Source organism: Pituophis catenifer, unplaced genomic scaffold (genome assembly GCF_029215685.1).
Source record: "Pituophis catenifer annectens isolate HBS135680 unplaced genomic scaffold, rPitCat1.0.hap2 SCAF_4, whole genome shotgun sequence".
Lineage (NCBI taxonomy): Eukaryota > Metazoa > Chordata > Lepidosauria > Squamata > Colubridae > Pituophis > Pituophis catenifer.
The window spans coordinates 3053272-3077635 of NW_027256884.1; the positions used below are offsets into that span (position 1 = coordinate 3053272).

At 45.1% G+C, this 24364-nt stretch overlaps 1 protein-coding gene across 1 annotated transcript in view; it reads left to right on the plus strand.

Annotated features, from left to right (window-relative positions):
* Positions 1 to 15916, plus strand: part of VWA8 (von Willebrand factor A domain containing 8) — a 107485-nt gene extending 91569 nt beyond the window's left edge. The window contains 6 exon segments of the mRNA XM_070944244.1: positions 485 to 593; positions 5568 to 5693; positions 7654 to 7812; positions 8554 to 8652; positions 10892 to 11130; positions 15524 to 15916. Coding sequence (XP_070800345.1) covers positions 485 to 593; positions 5568 to 5693; positions 7654 to 7812; positions 8554 to 8652; positions 10892 to 11130; positions 15524 to 15632 — 841 coding nt within the window. The 3' untranslated portion in view covers positions 15633 to 15916.
* Positions 15917 to 24364: the final 8448 nt, after the last annotated feature.

Consider the following 24364-nt stretch of genomic DNA (forward strand, 5'->3'; position numbering starts at 1 on the left):
AACCTCTTCGGCCAAAGAGGTTGTAAAAAAAATGCTTTTAAAAGCCTCTGACGATCCCAGCTGAGTTGCCTGATCAGCAGAGGCTTTTTTTTCTTTTAAAAACATTTTTTCTACAACCTCTTCGGCCGAAGGTTTTTAAAAATTTTTAAAAAGTCTCTGATGATCACGCGGCTCAGCTGGGCATGGGGGGGGGCAGGGATTTTTGCTACTGGTTCTCCGAACCACCCGCCTCCATCACTACCGGATCGGGCGATCCGGTCCGAACCGGGAGCATTTCACCCCTGATCCAAACGCTTGGCAACTGCTTCATATTTATGATGGTTGCAGTCAGTGTCCCAGGGTCATGTGATCCCCTTTTTATGACCTTGTCTGCTGGCTGGGGGATTCTGGGAGTTGAAGTCCACCCATCTTCAAACTACCAAGGTTGAGAAACACTGATATAAAAGAACCAGTTTTCACTCACTTCCATATTGTTTTGCCTCAGATTAAAAGAGATCCAGATGAGCGAATACGATGCGTCGACCTACGAAAGATTTTCTGGAGCTGTTCGGAGACAGGTGCAGTCCCTCCGGATTATTCTGGACAATTTACAGGTAATAATTTTGATAACAGATCCCTGGGTTTTTTTTTTCTTCTTCTTCTCCTGTCCTCCAGCCTTTGCTTAGGCAACCTGCCTTAACTGTGCTTTAAGAAATAATTTTACCAAGAGCCTTGGTGGAGCAGCGGACTAAAGCGCTGTTAAGTAGCACCAGCTGCCTGCAATTACTGCGAGTTCAAATCTCACCAGGCTCAAGGTTGACTCAGCTTTCCATCCTTCCGAGGTAGGTAAAACGAGGACCCGGATTGTGGGGGCAATAAACTGACTTTGTATAAAAAAAAGAACACCGCTTAAGGGGGGCTGAAAGCCCTACTAAGCAGGTATATACAAAAGTATGAAGGCTATTGCTTAACGCATTGTAAGCCACCCTGAGTCTCCGGAGAAGGGTGGCATATAAATGAAATCAAATCAATCAATCAATCAATCAATCAATCCTCTTTGTTGCTCTTCTGTGTAAGCCTCCCTGAGTCTCTGGAGAAGGGCGGCATATAAATCGAACCAATAAATAAATAAATCTTCGTGTTCTCAGCAAGAGAATTTTTTTCACTAAAACCAGAATGCTGCCGAGATCCGTCGGAGTGCTTAATCGACAATCTCCTTGGGGGAGGTTCCACTTGAAATTTTCCAGCGATAGTCGCCTAACTAAATGGGGTTTGTTATATCCACTATCTCACGATAACAATGCGGTGGAGAACAGCTGACAAATAGATAAACGAATCTCATTAATATTGGTTTTAAAGCTGTTGTGAGGATTACAGGCTGAACACCAGACTCCGAGTAAATTGTCTGCTAATCAAGAAAATATTTGTAGCTTAGGGGTCCTTGGTGGTCTTTGTGCTTGGTTACCCAACTAGGGAACATCATCAGTGCTAGAAGGGAGGAGGAGGAGGATTGTGCGGTCCTTGGCGCTCTCTGAGATTGAATGTTTGCTGATAGGTATTTCATTACCCAAACTAGGTTGCATCATCAGTGCGAAAAGGGAGTTGGATTTTGAGAGAGGAGGAGGAAGAGATGATGGTGGCAGTCCTTGATGCTCTCTGAGCTTGCTTTTTTTTTCTTGCAGACGTTTTATTACCCAACTAGGGAACATCATCAGTGCTAGAAGGGAGGAGGAGGAGACAAGAAAAGTCGTAGAATGAGACAAAAATCACTTAACACTTACAAACATATATTTTGGGTCCTCAATTATGGTTGTAAGTGTAACTGAGTTGGAAGGGACCTTGGAGGTCTTCCAGTCCAACCCCCTGCTTAGGCAGGAAACCCTACACCACTTCAGACAAATGGTTATCTAACATCTTCTTTAAAACTTCCAGTGTTGAGCATTTACAACTTCTGGAGGCAAGTTGTTCCACCGATTAATTGTTCTCACTGTCAGGAAATTTCTCCTTAGTTCTAAGTTTCTTCTCTCCTTGATTAGTTTCCCTCCATTGCTTCTTGTCCTGCCCTCAGGTAGCTTGACTCCCTCTTCTTTGGGGCAGCCCCTGAGATATTGGAAGACTGCTATCATGTCTCCCCTAGTCCTTCTCTTCATTAAACTAGACATACCCAATTCCAGCAACTGGAGGCAATCTGTTTTTTGCCTCCAGTCCTCCACCCACGATAAGGATCAATATTCTCTTCTCTGACTTCTCTTCTCAATTCCAGGAACTTGTTACCTGCTCTGTTTTACTCTCCGAGCAAAACACTCGGGAGTCCTTAATATTCAAACTCCTTCCTCTCACCTGCACAGTGGACCCCCTCCCCTCTTCTTGGAGGCAGCCCCTCAAATATTGGAAGACTACTGTCTTAGCCCTCCTCTCCCTTAAACTAGACAGCCCTTAAACTGGACACTTCATTAAACTTGACTGTTGCCAGGCCGAGCCTGCTACATCCGGAGCTCGTCCGTTGTGAGTCCATCACAAACCTTCGCAGCATTATCAGCAAAGGACGTACATCCGTCCTTCCTCCCGACTAACAAAGGGCTGTTTAGAGTTCAAGGGGAAAGTGGCTTCCTGGGCTTGCATTGTCTTCCTAGGAAGTGTGCGACAAGACCATTCCCTGCTGTCCATAACGCAAAGACAATGAAGAGGCTAGCTTTTGACCTAAACCATTGTTTATTTGATGTCTGGCCTGGGGGAAGGAGAGTTCGGGATCCCTACCTCTTTCCTATCCAACCGTGGCTGAGACCGTGTTGTATCTGCTGTGTTGCTGCGTCTTGCAGAAGTTCCCAGGTTTCAACTTAGGTCTTCAAAGAAAACCAAAGAGAAGAACGAAACGTGGAAGGCATGTCCTGCTGGCTTTCTGATGCACTCATTGTGATCTCTGTGTGTGTGTGTGTGTGTGTTTGTGGATGGGTGTGGGTGTGTTGTTCCATCCCTGTCGTGAGGGTCAGAGCTGAGGCTCTAGATAATGTCCTCAACACAATGGGCAAAGTCTAGGAGACAATGGAGGACAGGAATCCTGGCCACCAAACGAGAAGAGAGGACTCCTTGGAGAAGACCCTGAAGTTGAGAAAGATGGAAGGCCAAAGGAGAAGGGGATGGCAGAGGATGAGATGGTTAGATAGGGTCATCAACGCAATGGGCAAACTCCAGGAGACAATGGAGGACAGGGAATCCTGTCCTCCACTGGCCACCAAACGAGAAGAGAGGACTCCTTGGAGAAGACCCTGAAGTTGAGAAAGATGGAAGGCCAAAGGAGAAGGGGACGGCAGAGGATGAGATGGTTAAATAGGGTCATCAACGCAATGGGCAAACTCCAGGAGACAATGGAGGACAGGGAATCCTGTCCTCCACTGGCCACCAAACGAGAAGAGGGGACTCCTTGAAGAAGAACCTGAAGTTGAGAAAGATGGAAGGCCAAAGGAGAAGGGGACGGCAGAGGATGAGATGGTTAGATATGGTCATCAATGCAATGGGCAAACTCCAGGAGACAATGGAGGACAGAGAATCCTGTCCTCCACTGGCCACCAAACAAGAAGAGAGGTCTCCTTGGAGAAGACCCTGAAGTTGACAAAGATGGAAGGCCAAAGGAGAACGGGATGGCAGAGGATGAGATGGTTAGATAGGGTCATCAACGCAATGGGCAAACTCCAGGAGACAATGGAGGACAGGGAATCCTGTCCTCCACTGGCCACCAAACGAGAAGAGAGGTCTCCTTGGAGAAGAACCTGAAGTTGAGACAGATGGAAAGCCTAAGGAGAAGATGATAGCAAAGGATGAGGTAGTTAGATGGTGTCATCAACATAGTGAATGTGAATTTGTGCAAACTCCAGGAGTTAGTAAAGCACAGGAGGGCCTGAACTGCTGTAGTCCATGGGGATCAGGAAGAGTCGGACATGACTTAGTGACTAACCAACATAGTCCCACAAGTAAATAGAAGGGGAGGTCCATGGGAGAGGGTTAAAAAAACTCAAAATGGGGACTGCATCCTTTTTAATGTGCAAAACCTTTTGTAGATATCCCTGAAGCAGAAGCTCACTGGGGTTTTGGGTTCCTTGTGAAGAGAACTTCATCCATCACCTTAGTAGCATCTGGAAAAAAGTGTACTTGTCAGGGGATATTCCTTTAGTTTTGGTTTTCAACACCAATGCTTGCTGCAAATGTAATTCCAAAAGTTTACTATTTAATTGCAGAGCTGATTTGATAGATGGCAAAATGTAATATGGATAGAGAGGTGGGGTGGATGGATAGAGAGAGAGAGATAGAATGGGTAGATGATTGAGGAAGAAAGAGAGAAGAGAGAGAGAGAGATGATAGAAAGATTAGAGAGAGAGAGAGAGAGAGATGATAGATAGATAGATCGATTATAATTAGATCGATGATAGATAGAGAATGGATAGATGATAGATAGATAGATAGATAGATAGATAGATAGATAGATAGATAGATAGATAGATAGATAGAACAAGATATATACCTTGTTTCCCCAAAAGTAAGACCCTGTCTTATATTTTTTTGAACCCCAAAATAAGCGCGTGGGCTTATTTTCAGGGAGGTCTTACTATTTTGGGGCTCATGGAGCAAGATGGGACTCCTCTTGCCGTCTTACCTGATTTCCAGCTCTGTGTTTAAATATTTTCAGGGAGGGCTTATTTTCGGAGGGGAGGCTTATTTTAGCGCATGTGCTCAAAAGCCCGATTGGGTTTATTATCAGGGGATGTCTTATTTTTGGGGAAACAGGGTAGATAGACAGACAGATATAGATAATAGATAGATAGATTGATACATTGATAGATTGATAGATATAGATGATAGATATAGATAGATAGATAGATAGATAGATAGATAGATAGATAGATAGATAGATGATAGATAGGGATGATAGATACATGAGACAGACAGACAGAGATTTAGATATATATATATATAATGAGATATATAGATACACACACATACAAACACAGAGTTTGAAAGACTGAATAGTAAATCCCATTTCTTTTTCTCCATGATCATAACGGAGGGCAATTCAGTGTACTTTGGGTGAACCTGAAATGCCTTTACCTCCTAATAATTATTTGCTTCCCTTCGTCTGTCTTTCAGCCGCAAATCACCGGGGTTTTGACGGCTCAGAATCTATGCACGTTACATGGATTGTTCCATGCTCCCGTTCCATACACGTCACTCCTAGTGAATTTGCTTAGCTCAGGTTCTTGTTTGTTCAAATGGGATTTATTGATTCGGCAAACCCCGTTCGTCAGCGTGCTGGAATTAACACCGGTTGTCAAAAACAAGTCTTTGATTAAATTCTAGCATTTCACGGTCCGCTTCCCAGGCAAGATCTGGAGACTGAAATAGACTGTGTTTTATCAACGTAGACAAATATTGCTCTTCCTTTGATGGACAGACCTGTCCATTCACGCTTTAGTTTCGAGAACTCGTGCCAAGGCTGGTTGGAAGAGAAATTCCTTGCACCCGTTCAGTGAAAATACACCATTAAAACAAATAGAATGTAGGCTTAAAGGTGGTTATGGTATTTTATTCCTCCGTAGGCCAAAGGGAAGGAAAGGCAGTGGTTAAGACATCAAGCAGTTGGAGAACTGGACGATGCCAAGATCATCGATAGTCTGACCGGAGAAAAATCCATCTACAAGCGACGCGGAGAACTTGACCCACAAGTAAGTTAAATGTTATAAACGAGCTTGTCGGCCAATTATTTTTCTAGGTTTTGTGTGTCATTTCACTGAAGAAAGTCACATCACACAGGGAAAATTCACCTCTTCTCAAGCCTCCCCTGGGCCCACGCTTTTGTTGCAAATGCTGATGGCCTCTCCAGCCACAATCATGAATAGCTTCTGGAAATTTCCCCAGCTAAGCTCCAGTAGGCCGAGATGATAAACTGACATAGGTGAAGGTAAAGATTCCCCTCACACATATGTGCTAGTCATTCCCGACTCTAGGGGGCGGTGCTCATCTCCGTTTCAAAGCCGAAGAGCCAGCGCTGTCCGAAGACGTCTCCGTGGTCATGTGGCCAGCATGACTCAACGCCAAAGGCGCACGGAACGCTGTTCCCTTCCCACCAAAGGTGGCCCCTATTTTTCTACTTGCATTTCGAACTGCTAGGTTGGCAGAAGTCATGGCATAAATCACGACGTCTATCATAGTTTGTTTTCATGGTTTCTTAGCGACACGGGTCACACAACATGGATTGCATTTCTGTCCCTGCTGGTGTGCATCTGAGGTTTGGTGCCCGTCTAATCAGGGTTGGCGATGTATGTGATGGGTTTGGGGTTTTTAATGCAGCGTTGGCTACTTTTAAGACATGTGGACTTCAACTTCAGCCCACTCTGGATGGGGAATTCTGGGAGTTGAAGTCCACACGTCATAAATTGGGAAACATCATTCTATATCACAGTGATGGCTAACCTTTTCCAAACCAAGTGTCCAAACCACATGTGTGCGTGTACGAATGCACACGCGTGTGTCCAATCCCCCAAAATGCAAGGCGTGCAAGGGCCCCGGGCATGCGCATGCACGTGTGGTCCCGTGCATGGCCCCTTCCTTGCACCCCGTCCCCCATGCATGTGCATGAACCCCCCGCACGTCCCATGCACATGCAGCTCCCCATGCACCTGTGCATGCATCCTGTCTCCTGCGCATGCATGCATGCCCCCCCCTGGTAGTGCCCTGCCTCCTGTGCATGCATGGCAGAGACCTGAAGATGAGCTGGCTGGTTGGAGGCGCGCACACATGCATGGCGCAGCTGAACTAGGGCGACGACTCGCGTGCCCCCAGAAAGGGCGCTGCGTGCCACCTCTGGCACGCGTGCCACGGTTTCGCCATCACAGCTATATCAGATGGTTCCATAGCTGTTGCTTCTAGACATTTGGGTCTTGGCTGGGGAATTCTGGGACTTGAAGTCCGCACGTCCTAAGTGGAGAAACACCGCTCCAATCAGATAGGTCCATAGATTTTGCTTCTGAACAGTGGTGAAATCTAAAATTTGTTACGACTGGTTCTGTGAGCATGGCTTGGGGGGGTAATGTGACTGGGTGGGCGTGGCCATTTTTTTTTTTTTTACTTTTAAAAGCATTTTTTCTACAGAAAATGCTTTCAAAAGGCTCTGACGATCCCAGCTGAGTTGCCTGATCGTCAGAGGCTTTTTTTCTTTTAAATGCCTCTGACGATCAGGCAACTCATCTTGGATCGTCAGGCATCGTCTTGGATCGTCAGCTTGGGTCGTCAAACTCAGCTTGACGATCAGGCAACTCAGCTTGGATCGTCAGAGGCATAAATGCCTGATCATCAGAGGCTTTTTTTTCTTTTAAATGCCTCTGACGATCCAAGCTTATTTGCCTTATTGAAAAGCCTCTGCCGATCAGGCAACTCAGCTTGGATCGTCAGAGGCTTTTAAAAGGAAAAAAAAGCCTCTGATGATCGTGCAGCTCAGCTGGGCATGTGGGGAGGGGCAGGGATTTTTGCTACCGGTTCTCCCACCTCCATTGCTACCGGATCGGGTGATCCGGTCTGAACCGGGAGCATTTCACCCCTGCTTCTGGACCTGTGGACCTTGGCACTGGTGGACATGTCATTTTTTTTTTTTTAAATTTGTCATCTATTTCCTCTATTCCTCTAAAGCTCGGAAGTCCACAGCAGAAATGCAAGCGCCTCTCCCTGGTGGTGGATGTCTCTGGCAGCATGTACCGCTTCAACGGTGTCGACCGACGGCTGGAGCGATCCATGGAAGCCGTTTGCATGGTGATGGAAGCCTTTGAGAATTACGAGCAGAAATTTAAGGTGACTCTCAAGAGGGAACCCAGATTCGACCCCAGTCGTGAGTGCATACGTTGCTCTCACAACTCAGGCACAACAAGACGGATCTCACAAAGCCTCAAAATGGATTAGATCTTTGACGAGCAGACTAGTGTTTTAGGTTTTAAATCTGAATGCAGATAGTCCTTGACTTACGATGCAATCGAGCCCAAAATTTCTGTTGCTAAGCGAGACCGTGGTTCACCGGGTTTTGTCTCACTTTACGACTTTTCTTGCCACATTTGTGAAGCGAATCACCGCAGTCGTTAAATAAGCAACCCGGTCGTTAAGTGAATCTGGCTTCCCCGCTGACTTCGCTTGTTCAGACGGTCGCAAAAGGGGGATCGCGTCACGCACACACACGCACACCCAGAGACTCTGCAACCGTCATAAGCCTCTGAATTTTGATCACGTTACCCGGGGAGGGGGGGGGAATGAAGCTACGGTCGTAAGGGTGAAAAATGGTCTTAAGTCACCTTTTTTTCCCAGTGCCGTCGTAACCTTGGTCACTAAATGGAACGGTTGTAAGTCGAGGATTTACCTGTATGTGATTTGTCATGTTAGCAACGAAATTTTCCATCAGAAGAATCAACGGTGGCGGTGAGGTAGAGAGGGAAAACTAGGCTGTAAAAGTGTAACCTTGGATCCTTTCATTATGAGGACGGATTTCTTGGCTTGAAGATGTCGCTTCTGTATCTTTTAGCTCAAATCTTTTTTCCAATGCAGTACAACATCCTCGGCCACTCGGGAGACGGATTCAACATTGCCCTGGTACCCAACGACAAAGTGCCAAAGAACAATCAGCAACGGCTAGAGATTCTAAAGGTAACGTTTTTAATTTCGCGAAATGCTTTTTTTAAGTTTGGCGCAACAGATTTCCAATTGTTCCTATTCCAGGAGAGAGAAGAACGGTTGCAGGAACTGGGTATGTCTAGTTTGATGAAAAGAAGGACTACAGGAGACATGATAGCAGTCTTCCAATATCTCAGAGGCTGCCCCAAAGAAGAGGGAGTCAAGCTATTCTCCAAAGCCCCTGAGGGCAGGACAAGAAACTATGGATGGAAACTAATCAAGCAGAGAAGCAACTTAAGAACTAAGGAGAAATTTCCTGACAGTTAGAATGATTAATCAGTGGAGCAACTTGCCTCCAGAAGTTGTGAATGCTCCAACACTGGAAGTTTTTAAGAAGATGTTGGATAACTATTTGTCTGAAGTGGTGTAGGGTTTCCTGCCTAAGCAGGGAGTTGGACTAGAAGACCTCCAAGGTCCCTTCCAACTCGTTTATTCTATTCTATTCTATTCTATTCTATTCTATTCTATTCTATTCTATTCTATTCTATTCTATTCTATTCTATTCTATTCTATTCTATTCTATTCCATTCCATTCCATTCCATTCCATTATTTCTAATTCTATTATATTGTTCCGTTCCATTATTTCTTATTCTATTCTATTCCGTTCTGTTCTGTTCCGTTCCGTTCTGTTCTGTTTTTTCAAAAGACAACTCTTGATTTTTCCTTTGCTTCCCATCCAAGGAGCTGAGGTAGTACTGAAGAAGCTTCTTGGATGAGAAGCGAAACGTTTTCAAAGGAGAGGAAAAAAGTCCCGTTGCCTTTTTCATGAAAAGCCCCTTGGGGATAAGATTGTGTTGTTCTTACCTGCGAAGTCGATTAACTGACCGGTTTTTCTTTTTTTTTCCACGGAGACCAAAATAGCCCCGTCCCCATCAGGCTGTCGGTGTCCTGCTTTCCTTCTCCGCTCCTTACCTTGACCTAATTCCCTCAAGAGCAGCCTTGAGCAGATAATGTCACCTTAATACTTGGATTAAGCGCCTTCACTTCATAAATAGATATTAACGCCTTAATACCCTGAGCAGATCGTCACGCTGTTCGGGTAACGATTGCTAAAGAGGGGACAATTTTATCTCTGCTGGGGACGGGTAGTCCTCGTCTTACGACCGCAACTGAGCCCAAAATTTACGTTGCTAAGTGACAAATGGGTTAAGTGAGTATTGCTCCACTTTACGACCTTCTGTTGCCACAGTTGTTAAGCGAATCCATGCAGTGGTTACAGTTAGTAACACCCGGATGTTGAGTCGATCCGGCTTCCCGCGTTGGCTTTGCTTGGAAGGTCGCAAAAGGGGATCACGTGACCCCGGGATACGGCAACCGTCATAAATGCGAGTCAGTCGGCTGAATTTTGAATTACACGACCCGAGGGATGCTGCAACGGTAAGCATGCAAAATAGTCGTAAGTCCATTTTTTTCACAGCCGATGTAACTTCAGACGGTCACTAAATGAACGGTTGTAAGTTGAGGACTACCTGCCTTGAACATCAATCACGGGCTTGGGTTTGAAGGGCGTCAGATCACACAGGGTATTCCTTGGCACGTAGAATAGAATAGAATAGAATAGAATAGAATAGAATAGAATAGAATAGAATAGAATAGAATAGAATAGAATAGAATAGAATAGAATAGAATAGAATAGAACAGAACAGAACAGAACAGAACAGAACAGAACAGAATTCTTTATTGGCCAAGTGTGATTGGACCCACAAGGAATTTGTCTTGGTGCGTCCACAATTTCTGGTGGCAAGCTGTTCCACTGGTTAATTGTCATCGCTGTTAGGAAGTTTCTCCTTCATTCCAGGTTGCTTCTCTCCTTGATGAGTTTCCAGCCATTGTTCCTTGTCCTGCCCTCCGGTGCTTTGGAGAATAATTTGACCCCCTCTTCTTTGTGGCAGCCCCTCCAGTATTTTAATACAGCTATCATGTCACCCCTAATTCTTCTTTTCTCTAGACTACCCTAACCCAAATCCTGCAGCCGTTCTTCGTATGTCTTAGTCTCCAGGCCTTTAATCATCTTAGTTGCTCTTCTCTGCACTTTTTCCCAAAGTCTCAACAATCCTTTTTGCAGTACGGGGACCAAACTCAGTTGCCGTATTCCAGCTGTGGCCTTACTACAGTTTTATCACACGGTAGTGAAACTTCACGTGATCTTGATTCTATGCCCCTCGTTTATATAACGCAGGATTTCTTATCATCTCATTTACGTCTCGCCAGGTTATGCACGCCCACGCTCAGTTCTGCATGAGTGGAGACCACACCCTGGAAGGAACCGAGCACGCCGTTCGGGAGATCGCCAAAGACGACGCCGACGAATATTTCGTCATCGTCTTAAGCGACGCCAACCTGGAGCGGTACGGCATCCCGCCCGAAAGATTTGCACGGGCCTTGACGATTGACCCCAAAGTCAACGCTTTCGCCATATTCATTGGGTCCTTGGGGGATCAAGCCGACAGGTAAGCGGGAGACCCCGAAGCTCAGGAGGAACCGAAAGAGCCAGCCACGGTGGGATTTTTACGCAAATCTTCACAAGATCCCATTCCTGAGAGCCAGTACCTTTGTAGAATAGGATGGGTGGGGTAATCTTGTTCTTCTCCCAGGTATACAGGTGGTAAGTATGGAACTAGGAACTGTTGTGACCCAGGCCCACGTAGTGAATATTAAATGCCAAACAGTTCCAAAAAAAACAAACAGATTTTATTAAAACAGCTGAGAATTAACTCATTCTCAGTGTATACTAAATTAAATGAAAGCAAAGTCCTCAAAACACCAGTCTTTAGTTTATCTCTGACCTTGGGATAATTAGGCAAACTGCCAAAGGCTTTTCTTGGCAACAGTTCAGGAACAGAAATAACTACAGCTAAGCAAGAAGCAAATCTTTCAACGGTTGTTTTCTGGCAAAGAGCCCAAGAGCCGTTGCTGGTCTTTTAAGCCTTATGGGAGGGGCCAATCATCTCTTGGCCTTACTCCTGAGTCGTCCTCTCTGCTTTAGCTGCTCTTGCCTTCTGGCAGCTCTTCTCATGCGTGCGCTAGGAACAGGCTCCTCCTGTTCCTCTGCCTCTCTACTGTCAGCCTCTGAAGGCTCCAAAGTCCGTGCATCACTCCCCGATGGCCCTGGCCCCATCTCTGCCTCCGACGCCTTCCCCAGCCTCCAGGACTGGCCCCTGTTCTTCCTAAGCCTCATCGCTGCCCGATTCCACTTCCAGCTCTGCAGGCTGCTGGCGGACCACAACAGGAACTAGATGTGTCTGGCCTAATGAAGAGAAGAATAAGAGGTGACATGATAACAGCCTTCCAGTAACTAAGAGGATTAAAATGACTAAAATATATGAAGGGCAGTTACAAGATTTGGGTATGGCCAGTCTAGAGAAAAGAAGGACTAAGGGGGACATGATATCAGGCTTCCCGTATTTGAGGGGCTGCTACAAAGAAGTAGCCTTCATAGTCAATAAAAGAGTAGGAAAAGCAATACTGGGATACAATCCCCAAAATGACAGAATGATCTCCGTTCGAATCCAAGGCAAGCCATTCAATACCACCGTAGTCCACGTCTGTGGCCCAACGACTGGTGCTGAAGAGGATGAAATCAACCGGTTCTATGAAGCCCTACAGCACCTTATAGAATTAACATCGAAAAACGATGTCCTTATCGTCATGGGGGATTGGAATGCTAAAGTAGGAAGCCAAAAGATAACTGGAATAACAGGCAAGTTTGGCCTCGGAGTACAAAATGAAGCAGGGCACAGGCTGATAGAATTCTGTCAAGGGAATACGATGGTTATAGCAAACACTCTTTTCCAACCACACAAGAGACGACTCTACACATGGACATCACCAGACGGTCAACACAGAAATCAGATTGATTTATTAGTTCAATTTATTATTATTTATTAGTTCAATTTATATGCCGCCCTTCTCCGGAGACTTACAATGCATTAAGCAATAGCCTTCATACTTTTGTATATACCTGCTTAGTAGGGCTTTCGGCCCCACTCTAAGCGGTGTTGTTTTTATACAAAGTCAGCTTATTGCCCCCACAATCCGGGTCCTCATTTTACCTACCTCGGAAGGATGGAAGGCTGAATCATCCTTGAGCCTGGTGAGATTCGAACTTGCAGTAATTGCAGGCAGCTGGCAGCTAAGTGCTACTTAACAGCACTTTAGTCTGCTGCACCACCAAGGCTCATTGACTATGTGTTCCGCAACCAAAGATGGAGAAGCTCTATACAGTCAGTAAAAACAAGACCAGGAGTTCACTGTGCCTCAGATCATGAGCTCCAGAGGATGGTAGAGGACAGGAAGGCCTGGAGGAACGTTGTCCATGGGGTCGCGATGGGTCAGACACAACTTCTCAACTAACAACAACAACAACAAAGAAGAAGAGGAGGTCATTTATTCTCCAAAGCAACAGAAGACAAGAAAGAATGGATGGAAAGTAGAAGTAATCTGGAATTAAGGGGAAACTTCCTAACAGTGAGGACAATTAACCAATGGAATGGCTTGCCATCAGAAGTTGTGGGTGCTGCACCACTGGATGTTTTTAAGAGTAATCTAGACCCATGATGGCGAACCTATGGCACCATGGCGAACCTATGGAGCCATATTGGTGGGCACGCGAGCTCAGCACCGGCACACATGTGCACGCTGGGCAGCTGATTTTTGGGCCTTCTGGGACCACCGGAAGTAGGAAAATAGGCTGTTTCCTGCCCCAGAGGGCCTGTGGAGATAGGGAAGGCTGTTTTCACCCTCCCCAGGCTCCTAGAAAGGCTCTGGAGCCTGGGGAGAGCAAAAAACGGTTCTGCTGGGCCACCGTGCCATCATGTGCCAAGAGCGCAGGGGAGGGGTCGCGTGCACATGCACAGGGGGGCAAAGTGCATGGAATTATGGGTGTGGGCACGCGCGACACACACACACACCCCGCAAGACCCTTGCTTTTGGCACACGATGGCAAAAAGATTAGCCATCACTAGTCTAGACAGTCACTGGTCTGGAATGGTAAAAGGTTGGACTAGAAGATCTCCCTTCCAGCTCTGTTCTGATGGATTGGTAGTACTTATGGAGATTCTCAATCTCATGGTCATGGTTGTCCCAAAGGTATTGAAAAAAGTCATGAAAGGAAGATCCAAGCTGGAACAGAGAATAAATTTCCTGACCGTGAGAACAATTAACCAGTGAAACAACTTGCCTGCTGGAGTTATGGGTTCTCTCCATCTGTTGTGGCCCGCCAGCGGCTTGCGCGGAGCGTGGCTGATCCCGACGACAAGGAGGCTGGTGTGGGGTCGCGCCAGCAGCCTGCGCAGCCGGCACTCGTGTCGGACAGCGAGGAGGCTGAAGAGGATGTGGTGCCAGAGGCAGAGACTCAGCCAGGGCCTTCAGAACCTCCAGAGGCTCCTTCAAGTGGAGAGAGCGAAGTGGAGGAGCCTCCCCTCAATGCTCGAGCACGCAGGGCTGCCAAAAGGCAGGAGTGGCTACTCAGGAGAGGAGGTCTCCTCGAGAGTAAGGTTTGAGGATAATTGGCCACTCCCTTAGCCTATTTAAGTCGCACGCAGTTAGTAATTTCTTGCTGGAAACAACGTGTAATTATTACAGAGCATTTTGGAGAGTGAGTGTCTTGTCTTATCTTGTTTTCTGGGCTGGTTGCCAACCTTTGCCGGACTTTGTTTATTCTTGGTACGTTATAACTTTGATAAGGACTGTTTGGGATGTCTGGGATGGTATCAAGTCTCCTCCTTTGAGCAGGGGGTTTGTCTAGAGGACCTCCAAGGTCCCTCCTGTCCTGATTCTAAGCAGGACAAGAGAAGCATTTACGCATGCTGCCTTACCAAAAGGATGATGATCACAGCAATTTTTGCAACACTGGCTCCGAAGACAAAACCGCTTCTTTTGAGCCATGAATCATAAGAAAATTCAGATGGTGTAAGGAAAAGTCAAGTTCAGTTTCAAATAATGATGAACTATCCGGAGCCAAGCTCAAATTTGTGAACCCACGAAAGTCTGCTCAGCTCAGGGGCAGTTAGAGTAAATTAAGTCCCCCTCAAATAATTTGAACATATTCTCTACCTCAAAACCGCTTCCACACCCGAGAACGGCTGATTCACATGTCATTTTGCAAACCAGCATAAAGGTCTTAAGATCATTTCTCGTCCTTCGGTTCTAACCTCATCGCACAAAACATAACACGCTCCATTTCTTAACAGACGCACTTGCATTAAAGACAAATGTTGGGACTTGTGGTCTCGGTGCTACTCACGACTTGGCGATAGGAACACAAATCTCTAGAAATTATTTCTCCCCCCAAGGCTTCTTCTCAACTGAAACTTTTGGCCTCTTCCTTTTCATGATTTCAAAAGTTTTATTATATATATTTTTAAGGAAAGTGTTTTTCGGGGGGTGGAGGTGTTTCTTTTTTTTTTTCTTTCTTTTTTTTTAATTGAAAAGTTTTATAGGAAGTACAAACATTTTCTCCCCCCCCCCACCCTTCCCCCCTCAACCCCCTCCCCCCCCTCCCCCCCACCCCCCTCCCTAGACTTCCCAGAACAGGCACAGGGTATAGCATTCACAAACATAAAGCTAAAATATGCTAACAAATTATTGCATTCATATTCTCCCTAAATCTTTAACTCCTTATAACTCAAAAAGCTATAAACATAAAGTACTTAGAAATATTCCATTCATAAGCTATATGAATCTTCTTGTTCGAATACTTTTTTTGTATATAGTCAATCCATCTTCTCCAGGGTGGAGGTGTTTCTTGAGCGATTCATTTTTAGCGAAAAAATTCTTCGTTGGATTAAAAGCGAGGAAAATCCACAGCCGTAAATTTTATTTTTCTCTTCTTCTGATCTTTAGATTGCAAAGGACCTTACCAGCAGGTCGTTCTTTTATCGCCATGGATACCAAGGAAATCCCACAAATATTGCAGCAAATTTTCACCTCCACCATGCTTTCCAGTTCCTAGTAAAAAGACTGACTGTTCAACGTGGACAATTAATTCGGAATAATCCAGATGACCTGCTAATCAGAATTGAAGCACTAAACGGCCTAATCTTTATACTGAATAAAATACACTTTATGGCGAAGTACATATTGTACTTGAATTAAGGTGACCTAAATTATGGTATTCTTCAATAAAGAGGACGGTTTTTTAAAACCCAGAGCTTTGGAATAAATTAAAGACTTCTATGAATAAATTTAAAGATTTCTACGGAATGAATTAAACATTTCTACACAGTATCCCTTAAATACGTTTTGTGCTCCATATCTATAAAGAGAACGACACAAAGGATGTCTCTGGCTGATTCTTCTTTGATAATTCTTTTGAATTGGTACGTACAAGCAGTCCTCGACATACGACCTCAATTAGAGCCCAACATTTCTGTTGTTAAGTGAGACATTTTTTCAGTGAAATTTGCCCCATTTTACGACCTTTCTTGCCACAGTCGTTAAGCAAATCACTGCGGTTGTTAGGTTCGTTGCCCGGTTGTTAAGTGAAGTTGAATTCACTTAAGCATCCTGTGATTACTAATTTAACAGGTGCAATGATTCACTTAACAACTACGACGAGAAAGGTCGTAAAATGTGACAAAACTCACTTAACAACTGCCTCGCTTAGCAACAGAAATTTGGAGCTCCATTGTGGACGTACGGTGAGGACTACCTGTAGATAAAGGGGCGTGGTGGCACTGTGGTTAGAATGCAGGATTGCTGGCTGACTCTGCCCACTGCCAGCAGTTCGATCCTGACCGGCTCAAGGTTGACTCAGCCTTCCATCCTTCCGAGGTCAGTCAAACGACAACCCAGATTGTTCAGTGGCAATTTGCTGACTCTGTAAACCGCTTAGAGAGGGCTGTAAAAGCACTATGTAGCAGTATATAAGTCTAAGTACTATTGCTATCCTTGTCTGTCTGTCTATCTTTCCTGCTTAAGCAGGGGGTTGGACTATAAGACCTCCAAGGTCCCTTCCAATTCTGTTTATTCTATTCTATTCCATTCCATTCCATTCCATTCCATATTTTCTATTCTATTCTATTCTCATTCTCATTCTCATTCCATTCCATTCCCTATTCTATTTTATTTTCTTCACTATTGTCTTCACTTCACTCTTCTCTTCTCTTCTCTTCTCTTCTCTTCTCTTCTCTTCTCTTCTCTTCTCTTCTCTTCTCTTCTCTTCTCTCCTCTCCCCTCCCCTCCCCTCCCCTCCCCTCCCCTCCCATCACTTTCCATTCTATTTTGCCATGGTGGCACCATGTTTAGAATGCAGTATTGCAGGCTAACTCACTGCCCATTGCCAACAGTTCGATCCTGACCGGTTCAAAGTTGACTCAACTTTCCATCTTCCGAAATCCGTAAAACGAGGACCCAGATCGTTGGAGGAGGGACAGGAGCAGGGGTGAAATGCTCCCGGTTCAAACCGGATCGCCCGAACCGGTAGTGATGGAGGTGGGTGGTTCGGAGAACCGGTAGCAAAAATCCCTGCCCCTCCCCCCCACATGCCCAGCTGAGCCGCAAGATCATCAGAGGCTTTTTTTTTTTTACTTCTAAAAGCCATTTTTTCTACAACCTCTTTGGCCAAAAAAAATGCTTTTAAAAGTAAAAAAAAAAGCCTCTGATGATTGTGGGGCTCAGCTGGGATCGTCAGAGGCTTTTAAAAGCATTTTTTTACAACCTCTTCGCCGAAGAGGTTGTAGAAAAAATGGTTTTAAAAGTTAAAAAAAAATTGGCCACGCCCATCCAGTTACCTTACACACACACACACACACACACACACACACACACACATACCCACCAAGCCACGCCCACAGAACCGGTAATAACAAATTTTAGATTTCACCACTGGACAAGAGGCTGACTCTATAAACCTCTTAGAGAGTGCGGTATATGCGTCTAAGTGTTATTGCTATAACGTGAGTTTTTGTTTTTTTTTAATTCATTTCAACAGATTGTTGTTTGTGTTTCTGCAGCCTCCGTGCTAGGAAAAAAATTGCCACTCCCCGACCGCGTGCTCAGAGCAGCCGAAAGGCGCCTGACCTCCGTCCGAGTTCTCCTCGTGTCTCTTTTGCGCAAACCTCCTGGAGAAACGAATTTCCTCCAGAGGAGAATCTGCTTAGGAAGCCAAACCTCTCCACTGGAGAGAAGGTGGCAGCCTCTGTGGCACCACGAAAGGAGGAAGATAACAAGGCCTCTCTCCTTGACAAGTGGCCAGCAGACCGACAACAAGTTGTGATGGAATGTCTGGATTCCACAGCGGCTAAATCATATTTTGCTGCTGGTGCAAATTGGCTGGTTTGGGGATGAGTTGAGAAAGGCGGAGGAGACGTCTCTTTTGAGTTAAAAAGCTTTCCGACGAAGCTACTACAGGTAGTCCTTGATTTGCAACAGCTTAGTGTCCGTTCGAAGTTACAATGGTGCTGCGACTGTGTTTCACACTTAGGACCGTTGCAGCCTCCCTGTCGTCAGCAAAATTCAGACGCTTTGGCCACTGACTCATATTTACAACGGTGGTAGCGTGTCGTCCGTCCCCGTCCCCCCTGGGTCTTGTGATCCCCTTTTGCGACCCACGGACAAGCATAAGTCCATGGGGAAGCTGGATTCACTTAACAAGCGTGTTACTAACTTTAACGGCTGCAACGATCCACTTAACAACCGCGGCAAGCAAGGTCGTAAAATGGGATGAAGTTCACTTAACGAACGTCTCGCTCAAGAATGTAAATTTTGGGCTCCGTTGTGGTCGTCAGTGGAGGACTTGCCTGTACCGCTGCTGGGAAAAGCGTTTTGTCTTAAGAAATGTGTGTGTTTTTTTTCTCGCAAAAGGCAGGATTTTCCCCCAAAATCTCACTCTCCTAGACTTTGAAGGAGGGAGGGAGAGAGAGAGTGAAAGAAAGAGTGAGAGAGAAAGAGACAAAGAAAATAAGAGAAAGAGGAAAAAAAGAAAGAAGAAGGGAGAGACAAGAAAGAAAAAGAGACAAAGAAAGAAAGAGAAGGAAGGAAGGAAAAGAAGGAAAAAAAGAAAATGAAAGAAAAAGAGACAAAGAAAACAAAGAAAGAGAAAGAAAAAGGAAGGAAGGGAGAGACAAAGAAGAAGGAAGAAGGAAAGAGGAAGGGAGAGAGAAAAAAAGAGAGGAAGGAAGAGACAAGAAAGGAAGGAAGGAAGGAAGGGAGAGAGAGAGAGAAAAAGAAAGAAAGAAGAGCTTTCTTGCAGTTCGTCTTTTTGATGGACAAATCTTTGCAGGCAGAGACGAGGCTGTCTCCCGGGTTCACTCTTGCGCAGCGTGCCAAGGATTGTGATTGCAACGTGCCGTGACCATCGGAAGGGGAAAAAAAAAAATGGGCCCAGCCAAAGCAACCCCCAAAACACAAGTTGTGGCAGGTACGGAGAGCAAAGCTTAGTCTAGAAATCAAGGAAATAAATAAAATAAGCTTCCTGATGCACAAACGGACCAGAAAGTACCAATAAAGAAGAATATTTGTAGCTCAGGGTTGAAATGAGGCTCCCTGGTGCTCTCTGAGCTTGCTTGTTTTCTTGTAGACGTTTCATGACCCAACTTGGGAACATGATCAGTGCTGAAAGGGCCTGGGGTTTGCAGAGAGGAGGAGGAGGAAGAAGAGGAGGAGGACTATGGGGTCCTTGATGCTCTCTGAGCTTGCTCGTTTTCTTGCAGACATTTCATGACCCAACTAGATAACATCACCGTCACTAACAGAGAGCAAATCCAACTCCCTTCTAGCACTGATGAAGTTACCTAGTTGGGCAATGAAACGTCTGGAAGAAAACAAGCTCAGGGAGCACCAAGGACTCCACAGTCCTCCCCTTCCCCTCCCTCTCTTCCTCCTCCTCCTCCTCCCCCTCCCCCTCCTCCTCCTTTCTCCATATCCCTTGTAGCACTGATGATGTTACCTAGTTGGGCAATGAAACATCTGGAAGAAAACAAGCTCAGGGAGCACCAAGGACTCCACAGTCTTCCTCTTCCCCTCCCTCTCCTCCTCCTCCTCCTCCCCCTCCTCCTCCTCCTCTTCCTCCTCCATATCCCTTCTAGCACTGATGAAGTTACCTAGTTGGGCAATGAAACGTCTGGAAGAAAACAAGCAAGCTCAGGGAGCACCAAGGACTCCACAGTCTTCCTCTTCCCCTCCCTCCCTCTCCTCCTCCTCCCCCTCCTCCTCCTCCTCCTTCCTCCATATCCCTTCTAGCATTGATGATGTTACCTAGTTGGGCAATGAAACGTCTGGAAGAAAACAAGCTCAGGGAGCACCAAGGACTCCACAGTCTTCCTCTTCCCCTCCCTCCCTCTCTTCCTCCTCCTCCTCCTTCCTCCATATCCCGTCTAGCACTGATGAAGTTACCTAGTTGGGCAATGAAACGTCTGGAAGAAAACAAGCAAATTCAGAGAGGACCAAGGGCCAGAAAGTTCTCAACTTTGGACTTCAAAACCTTAGTAAGGAAATCACCTTTCATGCACACAGGACTGAATTATTAGCCATGAGTCTACCTAGCCAGAAACAACCTCCTGCAGTTTATTTACCTCTTGATAAACCACTCGTTGGGTTATTCCAAAAAAGAGACTCGAGGAACGAGCCTCAACAGGGCAACATTCCTGAATTTCAGCAACGTTTAAAGATGCAGGCAGTTCTCGGTTTAACGACCACAATTGAGCCCCCACATTTCTGTCGTTGAGCGAGACCGTTGTTAAGGGAGTATTGCCCCATTTTGCAACCTTTTTATGCCACCCCAAATGAGATGCTGCTGCTTTTTTTAAAAAAAAAAAAACCACCAGCTGCATCTGTGCAAAAAAACAGTAAAGGGTCTACTTTTCCCAACTCTCGACGTTTGAAAAACGAAAGAAGAAGCCATTTGTGTGGATTTGCCTCTTTTTCCTATTCTTATTCTCCACCGAATGCAGCGGAAAAAAAGTGTGCAGTTGTGCGCTTTTTTTCACGGCAAGCAAAAGGGGAGGGGGGGAAAAATCCCCCCTTGCAAACAAACCTTCCCTTCAGAATTCATTGAGTTGCTTAAGGAGCAGCCGAAACTTTGGAATGCTCCGGCTTCTTTTCGTCCAAAGAGCTCCTTGTGCCTACAATTTTCGTGGGTTTCACCGGAATGAAAGGCGTCATTAATTAAAATTAAAAGGAGAAGGTGGGAGGAGGGGGTGAACAGAGGAGGAAGAGAGATACTCCCCCGGCCCCCCGCCGTCCCCTTTCCCACCGCAGTTTCCAGTAAAACTGGACGGATGCGTGAGAACGGAGTTTGCAGAGTTCCCGTCGACAAATTTTTCGTGGGAAGCCGCCCCTTCGATGAATCCCTTGCAGCGATCAGAGGCTGGAGAGCCACAGAGTGTCCTCGACTTACAACCATTTGTTTAGCGACTGTTCAAAGTTACACCCGGCCCTGAAAAAAAAATGGACTTACAACTATTTTTGCAGGCTTCCCGTTGCAGCATCCTGTGGTCACGTGATCAGAATTGAAAGACGCTTGGCAACTGGCATGGACTTAACGACGGTTGCAGTGTCCCATTGGTGTTACGTGATTCCCTTTTGCGACCTTCCGATGAGCCAAGTCAATGAGGGAAGCCGGATTCCCATAACAACCATGTTATTATTAACTTAAGAACTTGCGGTGTTTCACTTAACCACCCTGGCGAGAAAGGTGGAAACGTGTGGCAAAATTCACTTAACGACTGCCTCGCTCAGCAAGAGAAATTTTGGGCTCAGTTGTGGTCGTAACTCGAGGACGACCTGCATAGCAGATCGGGAAATATGCCTAAAATCATAAAATCTCTGATTTTGTGATGAATATCCCTTTTTCTAAACCGGAAGAAAGGCTGTCCTATCCACGTGCTCTTAGAATTTAAAGTTTTTCAACCTATAGAGTAGTGTTTCTCAACCTTGGAAGCTTGAAGATGGGTGGACTTCAACTCCCAGAATCCCCCAGCCAGCGCTGCAGGAGAGCATTGCACCACCCCTTCTGGAGGCTGCAGACCAGCTGCAGGAATCGCGGTGGTCGAAAATGAATGGGCACACACACTTGTGTTTATGCACAGCGCTTCCTGCATCCTCCCCAGAGACGCAACCGCCACTGTGTAGCTTTCGAGTAAGCTTTCCTTCTCTTTGCTTGCTTATGTATGTCTCCTGTCTCAGGCTGCCGGCCTGCTTTCTGCAGCCCAGAATGGCATGGCTTAGTAAAGGGTCGGTAAAGAATTAGTAAAGAATGGCATGGCTTAGTAAAGGGTCGGTAAAGAATTAGTAAAGAATGGCATGGCTTAGCAAACGTTCAGTAGAGGGTTAGTAAAGAATGGCATGGCTTAGTAAAGATTCAGTAAACGGTTAGTAAAGAGTTAGTAAATAATGGCCTGTCTTAGTAAAGGGTCAGTAAAGAATTAGTAAAGAATGGCATGGTTTAGTAAAGGTTCTGTAATGGTTAGTAAAGAAAGGGCATGGCTTAATAAAGATTCAGTAAAGGGTTAGCAAAGAAAGGGCATGGCTTAGTAAAAGTTCAGTAAATGGTTAGTAAAGAATAGCATGGCTTAGTAAAAGTTCAGTAAAGGCTTAGTAAAGAATGGCATGACTTAATAAATGCTTAATAAAAAGTTAGTAAATAATGGCATGACTTAGTAAAAGTTCTGTAAACCATTAGTAAATAATGGCAGGGCTTAGTAAAGATTCAGTAAAGGGTTAGTAAAGGGTCAGTAAAGAATTAGTAAAGAATGGCATGGTTTAGTAAAGGTTCTGTAATGGTTAGTAAAGAAAGGGCATGGCTTAATAAAGATTCAGTAAAGGGTTAGCAAAGAAAGGGCATGGCTTAGTAAAAGTTCAGTAAATGGTTAGTAAAGAATAGCATGGCTTAGTAAAAGTTCAGTAAAGGCTTAGTAAAGAATGGCATGACTTAATAAATGCTTAATAAAAAGTTAGTAAATAATGGCATGACTTAGTAAAAGTTCTGTAAACCATTAGTAAATAATGGCAGGGCTTAGTAAAGATTCAGTAAAGGGTTAGTAAAGGGTCAGTAAAGAATTAGTAAAGAATGGCATGGTTTAGTAAAGGTTCTGTAATGGTTAGTAAAGAAAGGGCATGGCAATAAAGATTCAGTAAAGGGTTAGTAAAGAAAGGGCATGGCTTAGTAAAGGTTAGTAACAGGTTAGTAAAGAATAGCATGGCTTAGTAAAAGTTCAGTAAAGGCTTAGTAAAGAATGGCATGACTTAATAAATGCTTAATAAAAAGTTAGTAAATAATGGCATGGCTTAGTAAAAGTTCTGTAAACCATTAGTAAATAATGGCAGGGCTTAGTAAAGATTCAGTAAAGGGTTAGTAAAGGGTCAGTAAAGAACTAGTAAAGAATGGCATGGTTTAGTAAAGGTTCTGTAATGGTTAGTAAAGAAAGGGCATGGCTTAATAAAGATTCAGTAAAGGGTTAGCAAAGAAAGGGCATGGCTTAGTAAAAGTTCAGTAAATGGTTAGTAAAAAAAGGGCATGGCTTAGTAAAGGTTAGTAACAGGTTAGTAAAGAATAGCATGGCTTAGTAAAAGTTCAGTAAAGGGTTAGTAAAGAATGGCGTGACTTAATAAATGCTTAGTAAAAAGTTAGTAAAGAATGGCATGGCTTAGTAAAAGTTCAGTAAAGGGTTAGTAAAGAATGGCATGAGTTAATAAATGCTTAGTAAAAAGTTAGTAAAGAATAGCATGGCTTAGTAAAAGTTCAGTAAAGGGTTAGTAAAGAATGGCGTGACTTAATAAATGCTTAGTAAAAAGTTAGTAAAGAATGGCATGGCTTAGTAAAAGTTCTGTAAACGATTAGTAAAGAATGGCAGGGCTTAATAAGGGCTCTGGGAAAGAACTGAGAATGTAAACGGTGTGATTTACAGATTATTTTCACAGTGAACGTGCATCCATTCCTGAAAGCCATCGGAATATATAGATTAATTTAAGGACTAGGCGCTTCCACCCAGCAGAGGGGGGCCATGGGAAATGACGGATGGGCCTACTCCATCGACCAATTCTTGTTGACCGGAGCAAACAAACAGAGCCAAGTTTCTTGAAGGACCCTGGCTTTGACCAGGTGCTCCTCAGGTGTGACACCATCCCCTTGAATGAGGCATCTCATCAGCAGGTGAAGACAAAAGCACCTTCCAAGCTTTACTATTAATCTCCTAGAGATCTAATCCAGACCAGCAAAAATTTAAAGATTATGCTAATGAGCAAACCGAAGAAGAATCCAAAAGTTGCGTCACATATTAAGGAAACACCCGGAACAGTGGGATTTATAGTTCCTAGCACACTCATAAATAGATCTAAGCGTGGAGCGCTCGCCTTACAATCAGGAGGCTGTGAGTTCGATCCTCGGTAGAGGCAGATATTTCTCTCTCCGGGCACACTGGGAATATATCTACTGGGGGGAAAAAACTCTGCATTGGCGACAGGAAGGGCATCTGGCCAGTAAACACTCAGCTCCATTCAGTTGCCCAGACTCCACCCTGCAAAGGATTATGGGCAGAGGTGGTATTCAGCCGGTTCGGACTGGTTCAGACGAACTGGTAGCGGCGACTGCAAATCAGCCCGCTCACCCACCCAGACGTAATGCCGTCCTACTTAGCTACGTTTTCGAGGCACGGAAGGCGCACAGGTGAGCAAAGCACATGCATGGAAAACCGGGCGCATGTGCAGAGGATGTGCACAGCAAGTTTGCAGAAGGATGGGCGCAGG